The sequence below is a fragment of the Sesamum indicum genome, linkage group LG10, assembly GCF_000512975.1.
Source record: "Sesamum indicum cultivar Zhongzhi No. 13 linkage group LG10, S_indicum_v1.0, whole genome shotgun sequence".
In the NCBI taxonomy this organism is placed as follows: Eukaryota; Viridiplantae; Streptophyta; class Magnoliopsida; order Lamiales; family Pedaliaceae; genus Sesamum; species Sesamum indicum.
In genome coordinates, this window is record NC_026154.1 from 4,090,568 (window position 1) to 4,099,464 (window position 8,897).

The 8,897-nt window shown below is 36.1% G+C and overlaps 1 protein-coding gene across 3 annotated transcripts; it reads left to right on the forward strand.

Annotated features, from left to right (window-relative positions):
- LOC105171888 (proline-rich receptor-like protein kinase PERK3) lies at positions 46 to 8,847 on the forward strand. Of its 3 annotated transcripts, XM_011093145.2 has the most exons (9): positions 47 to 401; positions 2,966 to 3,111; positions 3,608 to 4,042; positions 4,245 to 4,616; positions 5,257 to 5,469; positions 6,935 to 7,309; positions 7,416 to 7,659; positions 7,770 to 7,917; positions 8,143 to 8,847. In XM_011093145.2, the coding sequence occupies exons 2-9, from the start codon at positions 3,069 to 3,071 to the stop codon at positions 8,515 to 8,517; spliced, it is 2,205 nt and encodes a 734-aa protein (XP_011091447.1). In that variant the 5' UTR covers positions 47 to 401; positions 2,966 to 3,068; the 3' UTR covers positions 8,518 to 8,847. The 3 variants fall into 3 exon arrangements, with proteins under 3 accessions (XP_011091446.1, XP_011091447.1, XP_011091444.1); XM_011093144.2 differs by lacking the exon at positions 2,966 to 3,111 and having other exon boundaries at positions 46 to 401; positions 6,938 to 7,309; XM_011093142.2 differs by lacking the exon at positions 2,966 to 3,111.

The following is an 8,897-nucleotide window of genomic DNA, read 5'->3' on the forward strand; positions in this document are numbered from 1 at the left end:
CTTGCTTATTGAGAAATATTGAATACAAATCTCGTTCCGCTGTTGTTGGGATCGACCCGGAAGATCTCTGTTTCAGACCCGAAAAGAGTAAAAGAAAATCTTGAGAAATAAGACACTTGTTTCTGCTTAGATCTCTTTTCATCTCTATTTCAGACCAAAACGAGCTGAAAAAGAGTAAGACTGTAATTCTTGCTTAGATCTCCTTTCTGGGCTCTTTGGGAAGTGAAATCTACAAATTTCCTGGTTGATTTACAGTGAGAGAAAGAGAGAGAGAGAGCGAGAGAGAAAGAGAGAAAGGGAGGGAGAGAAGATGAATGTATTCAGGTCTGCAGGGGACAAGACCCATTTGCCGAGTGTTCTTGTTTTGCTCCTCAAGCTACACACTGTTAAATCTTGTGCTGGTAATGCATTTTTACAGCCCTTTATCAGTTTGCAGTGGGTGCTTGTATGTGATTTGGTTCTTGAATAGTGATAGTCTTGCTTTCTGTGTTTACATTTGCTTGGTGGTGGATGTTATGGGTGTTTCTGGTTTTTAGTTTCCGGGTTCTTGATGGTTTAAGTCAGTGTATGGTGGTAATTTGGGAGGCTGGAACTGGGTATGTGCAAGTTCTTGTGGGCTTGCTCTGAATGTAACTTTTAGCTTAGTTACAGCCTTACAGGTCACACATGAGCTGGGTTTGATGTAGTAAGTTTATTTCAACTGCTAGAGGTAGCTTAAAATTTGAGACAGTTTCTTTCAGATGGACTGGAATGTTTCATATATATGATTTAAGAATATATAGAAGGTTAAGACCTTCGGGGAACTTCCAGTATGTTTTGTGTTTATCTTGACTTTACGGAATAATGGAAGTGCTTTTGGATTATATTCGTATGATTTTTGCATATGACTGGGCAAGAAGTTGATAAGTTATTTTGTTCAGAGTTGGATTATTCATGGATCAAGTATACTGAGCACGAAACTAGTAGGAGAATGAAAGTAATGTAGATATTCTGCTTGCAGAGTAGATCTGCAAGGAAAAAGTAAATATTGGGAGTTGCATATGTGGTTTAAACTTGCATATGTGCAATGCGAGGTCTCGTAAAATGGGCTGTTGCTTGCTGAGCAGCAGAAATTCTTACATATTGGATAGTGTATAACTGAAAAGCAAATCTCAGATCAGAATTATTTTGTCGAACTTATATTAGTCAAGCACCAAAGAGTTATTTGGTCTGACATTCCTCCTTGAACCTTATAAACTCCCAACCCAGTGTAGCATATTCTGATTATCGTTTCCTAACATACTTTCTCTGCTGATTAGGTTGTTTGGTTAGGCTTTGTAATATTTGAAACTGTGGTTGGACGACAGGAATTAGTGGAATAATCAATATATAGTTATTTGGCTTAAATCTTGTTACAGAACTTTGGGAGAGGCATGAAGCTACATAATTTTAGGCTAATGTGGTAGTAGTTGGAATTGGCTATTCTCATAAAGAAAATCTGTAAAGTGGTGAAAATTTTGATGTGGATTGAATAAAGGGAGCACTCTGTGGACAGTTTAATTGTTTTATGGAAAATTTGGTTTTCTGCTTAACGAGTCAGTTCGAAGGTTATATGTGAAGAATTTAATGTGGGTCAAACAAGTAAAAGATCTGGAGGTTAGCTGTAGGTTGCAGTTTAGACCTTAATGAAATTCCAACTCAATCTGCATAAAGTTTTTTGAGGAGAAATTCTAAGCTAAACACACAGAAGAGCTATCTTATACTTAAATGTGTAAACTTGCACAAAGCTCTGCAAGCACAACTTTAAGAAGCAAAAGTATTTACACTCAAAACTAATCAACTCAAAATACTTTTTTAAAAAGTTTGACTGTTGAATCAATACTCCAATTTTAAAGGATTTTCTTGATAAGGCTCAGAATTTTGGCCCAATAATTTATCTTGAAATGTATGTGTTTCTTGATTTCAAAATTTTGTATGCAGGATTGCAGTTGAATTGCACATCTTTTTATAGATGTTTCCTCCTGCTTCATTTCTCTTCCAAATTTTGAATTCTATTTACCTTTTTTTCTTGGAAAGTCCCTTTCAATTACAGACTATTTTCACATCATATTCAATCTGTTAGTTTTAGGTATTTGCTTGATGTGTTCTTCGAACTGCACAAATTTCTATTTGACTTGAATTTCTCTTGATGCATCCAATGTGAGACATAATTTTAGGTAATTATCCAATTGCCTTTCAACAAGAAGAATTGACAGAATGATACTCCCTCAATTTCATATTCAACACTTCCAATTTTTTCTTGTAGAGATGTTCCAAATAATTCACTAGTTTTTAATTATTATTTCTTAAAAATAATAATGTGAAAGTAAATAAAATATATATATATATCTAATAATATAAAAGTATATAAGTTTGTATTTTTATTTTCCTCCAATTAACTCTGATTTAGATCAACATGACGAATAAAATAGTCTATTATAGAGCAAATTCCTATTTCAACTGAGCTGCTGCTCTAAGCCTGCAACAGTCCTCACAGAATTAGTGGCCAGCTTTCTGACAGTGGACTGTCGCAACAGCCAATAACTCCAGTCTCTTCTCTCCTTCCAGACACTTGACGTGATGGACATCCTCTGTTAAGTTCTAGTATAACTTAGAACAAACATTTTTATGATCCACTACTGTAATAATACCACAAAGTGGAATTCCATCTACTCTACACTTCTTTTCAAGATGACAATTATATACTGAAACAAACAATGAAAGGGGGATTACTGATAACTGTGTGAAACAGACGATAGATACGGACATGCATAATCATTTCGCGTAAGCCTATACGTACAATCATTTACTGATCTCTTTCTCTGGGGTTTCATTTCTTCATATTCTGGATCTGAGATCCGTGCAATTTGCTAAATTCTCTGTTTGTAGTGAGGATTTGGAGAGTTTCGCTGGTGTTCGATTTTCATTCTGTGGGTTGTGGATGCAGATTTTGCCCATAGTTTGGGAGTCAAATCGCAGTAAAATCTGACCGCTGGTCCCTTTTGGTACTCAAAATATTTTCTGATCAAAGAGGTTTGGACTTTTTGGTGATGTTGCAGATCAATAAATTGCGGTCCTTCATTCAACGTGGTGGTGAGTTTTAGTATGAGAGTTTAAGAAAGGGTAGAATTTTGCTGTTTTCTTAGTTTATTGAGTTGGATTCTTTTTGTTTTTTTAGGAATTCTTGTATGGTTTTGGTGGTTTACTCCAATTCTTAAATTTTTTTCCTTAAAAAAATGTTGTGGAATGTATTAGACTACTTTTTTGAATCTCTGGGCAGTAGGAATATGTAAAAATTTCTGTAGTTTAGAGTTTTCAACAAATTTGTTATTTGGTTAATGCATATTGATGGAAAGTGATTCTTTTTATCTTAGGGTGGAGGATGAGGTTGGGGGTTAGCAGTAATAGGTTGTATTGTCAAAAGTTGAAGCTTTCTTGTGAAGTTATATCAATTCAAAATGAATTATCTTATGTGCTTGTTAAGATGAAAGGATGGTGCTTGGAATGACAGTTTTAACTTGTCCTTCCCGTATTTAAGCTGTTGCAACAGTTTATTGATTTGCATCTTCTCTTTGCAATGTGATTGCAGGGTTGCTAGAAGAAGTCCATTGGTCTGTCCTGAAACAGTTGCTTCTTCTGTGTTCTTTATTATCCTTTTCTGATGCTAAATTACGTGACAAAATGTTGGAAAGAGAAGCTGTCTCTCCAGCTACCCTTCTTGTGGATGCGCCTGCCATGCCCGAGCTGCCATTGCCTGCCAAACTGGGTTTCTTTCATAAACCTCATGGGAATCATCTAAACCCTTATGGTGCACCTGCTCAACCTCCTAATTATGGTCATTTTGTGATTTCTGCACCCCCTCCAAATTCTGGTTTGTCCAAACCTTCAATGGAGAAGAGTGGAACCGTACCAGCCAGTGCTAGCATTCCACCTCCACACCTTGCAGAGATTTCGCCCGCTCAACCTGAACCTAGTACTTTACCTGCTGGTTTAGCTCAGCCACCTTTACCTCCAGGCATCTCTAGTAAGATTGATATTCTCCTAACTACATTTTTCAGCTGAAAGAACTATGCATTGATCTTTCTTCACTTGATTTTTACATTTTGTTAATGTTTAAATAATTGATGTGGATACTTCCGAATTAATGTGTCCTGTGTTTTGTCCCCTCCACCCACTTTGCTATCTTTGCCAATTTTCATATGTTCTCTTCTTTTTTGTTCTGGCAGATTGTTGTGGACCAGACATGGTGCTCAAACGCGGGAGCCATGGTTGCCACTGTGTATATCCAATAAAGCTTGACATTCTCCTTTTGAATGTCTCATCTAACCCAAACTGGAATCTTTTTCTAGAGCAGTTTGCTTCCCAACTAGGCTTGCGAGTGTCGCAGATTGAGCTCATCAACTTTTATATGGTCAGTATATCTGGCCTTAATATATCAATGGACATCACTCCACATACGGGCATAAGTTTTTCTGCAAGTGAAGCCGCTGGAATAAACTCTTCGCTGTCAGCGCACAAGGTACATCTAGATCCTGCTTTAGTGGGTGACTACCAGCTTCTCAACATTACCTGGTTTAAACCACCATTACTGCCTCAAGGTAATCTCCATGTTTCTAGTTTTGGTGTAGAGTTCTATTTTGATGATGCAATGCTTTTGTTATCAAAATCTGCTCTTGCATGATGATTTGTAAAACTGTGTTGTGTTGTAGTCACTAATTGGTTTGGGTATTGCTCTACCCAGCAGTGGATGATATGTATCTGCCAGAAGGAAAATGTTTATGGACGTCACAAAAATTAGAGTGGGGAAGCTTATTCTTTCTTTTCCGTTTTGTAATGCCATACAAAGGAATGTGATTCTAATGAAAAGCAAAGGCTACTAATGTGCTTCATCAACTAGGATTTAGATTTTGCTGTCTTGACCAGGAATGAGTCATTTGTTAGACTGCTTTTCTCGTGTTCCTTTTTCTTTCTCTTTCCGTTTCGTAAAAGTAGCAGCTGGCTAGGCTGTGGGCTATGCAAGCTTCTATATTATTGCAAAAACCAACAAGTTGGTTAAACTTATCTGCAGTTTATTTATCTTTAGCATTGATGGAATGTTTCCATGTCTCTTGATGCAAGTGGTGTTTAACCCCATTTCCTACAAAGTTGTCATGTTCCTGGGCATCCCCTGCCCTAAATTCCGGAGAAAACAGCTTACGAAAATTTGAGACTGAACTAACCATTTTCTCTTTCATGCAGCTCCAGTTTCTAATACGTCTCCAACGGAAGCACCTCCAAACCTTCCGTCAACTCCTGCAGCACTTGTTACTTCAAAAAAAGTGAAACGGCCAAGTTTAGTTCTTGTTATTGGACTTGGAGCTATTATCCTGATAGTTGCTGTCATTTCTGTGGTTATACTTTGTTTCTGCATATCCCGTCAGGAAAAGCACAGTAAACCATTCAAAGAAACAGGTACATAAAGATGGACCATATCTATATTGGCAGCTCTTTTTTATTTATTGATTTTTTGAACAAATATATTGGTAGCTTATTTCCATCTGTTATTTTATCCTTTTGAATGTTTCTTTTGTTTCTGGGATGGACTTAAATGTCCTTGTTATGTCATCTTTTTCAAGGTTATTGATGTAAATAGATTCTATTTAACTCCTACCAATTAATTTTTTAATTAACTTCACATTTGTTAACGCAATATATATTATTTTGAAGCATCGAATTTAGGCTTTATTTATTTTATTAGTTCATTGAATATACAACTTCATCTATAAAATAGTAAATATTTAATTGTTTTTCCAAATACATTTTCTATGCTTTAACGCATATATTTTTCTTTAAGAATTTATATATTTAAGTTCCATCTAGTTCTATATAGTTTAAGTTGTATATATAATATACATATATATAGATAAAGTATTATTAAAATAGTAATGAGTCCAGAGCTTTGTTTACATTTCCTAACTTCTATTGTAAAGAAAAAAAAATATGGAGAAAACTTGTTTTTTAAAAACAAGATAAACTGGTTTGATAATAAATTATAAAGCTTAGACCTAAAATAAAACTTATCTTAAAATCTTAAATATGAATTGTTGAAAGAAACACTCCTGTTATTTATAAATTAAAAAAAACTTATAAGTAGATGACGAGACGAGTTTTTCAAAATTAATTTTTTTTATTTATTTTCATAAGAATCATACATGAAAAAAGAGTATATTATTTGTTTATATTTTATGATTTGGCCATACACAAATAACATAGATATTATTTCAAGGAATACTTGGAAAAGTTAAAAAGAAACATAAATAATTTTTATACTTACTGAATCAAATAGGTGTTTTTTTTTTTTCCTTTTTGAATATAGAGTCAAATAGTTTTTTTGTTGTGGGTAGAGATCAACAATTTTTTCGCCTTTTTTATGTTATAAAATATCATACAATTTGTTAAGACCTAGGTGAGTTTAAAATTAAAGAAAAATAATTAGTACGACACAAGTTTTGACATTTTTGACAAGATTTGAACCCATGATTATGTTAACATGAATAACTAATCCTATTTTACAAAAGACTAATATTTTCTTTAAAAACACAACATTCACACACGCGTATAATTGTCTATTTGTTTCAAATTTGTGGATTGTTTTCATTGTAGGGGCACCATTACGGTGCCCTGTGACATGAACCAAAATTTATCAAGTGTCATTTTGTTGCTATGATTGAGAGGAAATAATTGATTTCTGGATCCTTTTCTTTTGGCCTTTCCACTTCATCCTTTTCAACATAGCATTTCTTAACCAATAGTCAGAACTTTGAACTTTTATTCCGTAGCAATCAGTCCAAATTTAACTTTGGTTATGGGTATTTCATTACAAGTCATGGTGTCTTCTCTTTTTACTTTTGGGCTCACCTGCATAATTTTTGTGCAGTAGCCAAACAAAGGAGTGTGGAAGCAATTCCAGCAGTAGGATCTCTTCGATGTCCAACCAGCACAAGATTTCTCACCTATGAAGAATTAAAAGAGGCTACAAATAACTTTGAGCCTGGCAGCATTCTTGGAGAGGGTGGCTTTGGGAGAGTTTTCAAGGGTGTATTAAGTGATGGTACTGCCGTAGCCATAAAGAGGCTTAGCAGTGGTGGACAACAAGGGGATAAAGAGTTCCTGGTTGAGGTTGAGATGCTTAGCAGGCTGCATCATCGTAATCTAGTGAAACTTGTTGGGTACTATAGTAATCGTGACTCCTCACAGAACCTCCTATGTTACGAGCTTGTTCCAAATGGAAGTTTGGAGGCCTGGCTTCATGGTAATGGTTGACGAATATAGATGTATCTTCCAAATTTTAAATAAAACTACAATTTTTTGGTTTTAATCGTAAGGTTCCTCTCTGTAATGATTCTGTTATGTTGCAGGGCCCTTGGGACTAAACTGCCCACTTGACTGGGACACCAGAATGAAAATTGCTCTTGATGCTGCACGAGGACTTGCATACTTACACGAGGACTCTCAACCTTGTGTCATTCACAGAGATTTCAAGGCATCAAATATATTGCTCGAGAACAACTTTCATGCTAAAGTTTCTGATTTTGGCCTTGCAAAACAGGCCCCTGAAGGCAGGGCAAACTACCTTTCCACTCGTGTTATGGGAACTTTTGGGTTAGTCTGTTCAAATTTGGTTCATCCTTCCACTTTTCCACTTTGGCAAGGCCAGATCTTTCTTTCTCGTCTGTTATTTAACACTTGGATTACTTCCAACCTTTTTACAGCTACGTTGCCCCTGAGTATGCCATGACTGGGCATCTCTTGGTGAAGAGTGATGTTTATAGTTATGGGGTGGTTCTTCTTGAGTTGTTGACAGGTAGAACGCCTGTAGACATGTCACAACCATCAGGCCAGGAGAACCTTGTTACATGGGTTAGTTATATTGCGAGCTCAAATCTCAATCTTCACTTTTTCTGCGGTTCACGTATATCATGGATACCTGATTTCATTAGCCATTTAGATGCAAGAGGCTAAAGTCTTGATCTTTACACATTAGTAGTGATCACTTGCTACTAAGATAGAAAAGAGACAACTCTGTTTCTCATCAAAGAGATTGACAAGTTCAACAAAGTAAACAGTGGTGTCGTACTTTTGCAGGCTAGGCCGATTCTAAGAGATAAGGATCGATTAGAGGAACTTGCTGATCCAAGACTCGAAGGGAAGTACCCCAAAGAAGATTTTTTCCGAGTTTGCACGATTGCAGCAGCTTGTGTCGCCCCAGAGGCCAGCCAACGGCCTACAATGGGAGAAGTCGTTCAGTCTCTCAAAATGGTGCAACGGATTGCAGAATACCATGATTCTGCAGTAGCTTCCAACACTGCACCCAATCTTAGGCAGTCATCGACAACCTTTGAGTCGGATGGTACATCGTCTATATTCTCTTCTGGTCCTTACTCTGGTTTAAGTGCCTTTGAGAATGACCACATTTCTAGGACAGCTGTATTTTCTGAAGATCTTCAGGAAGGACGATGATTATATCTTTATCTAGAATTTGTTAACTTCACAATCAAGGAAGCTTTCTAACCAACCCTGCAATAGTTCGAGTTGTGATCGTTTGGAGATGGTATGCACGACACGAATCTGTCGAGGGTTGAGAAAGAAGCTTCTGTGTTTCTTGTGGACATGGCCAAGTTGTGCAACTCTACATCCAAGTAATTGTGCTCCAGTCCATCCCATGTAGAGAATATTTAAGTTTTCCAGAGTGTTGGCCTCATTCTCTGCATGTTGAGATGAGACTTTGTACATATATTTCACTTATAATCTTTTTTCAATGTATTGGTTTTCCAGTTTTATTCCTTATTATTTTTCAATTGCATTCTTATTCTTTAAAACATTTTATTAAACAAGGTAAA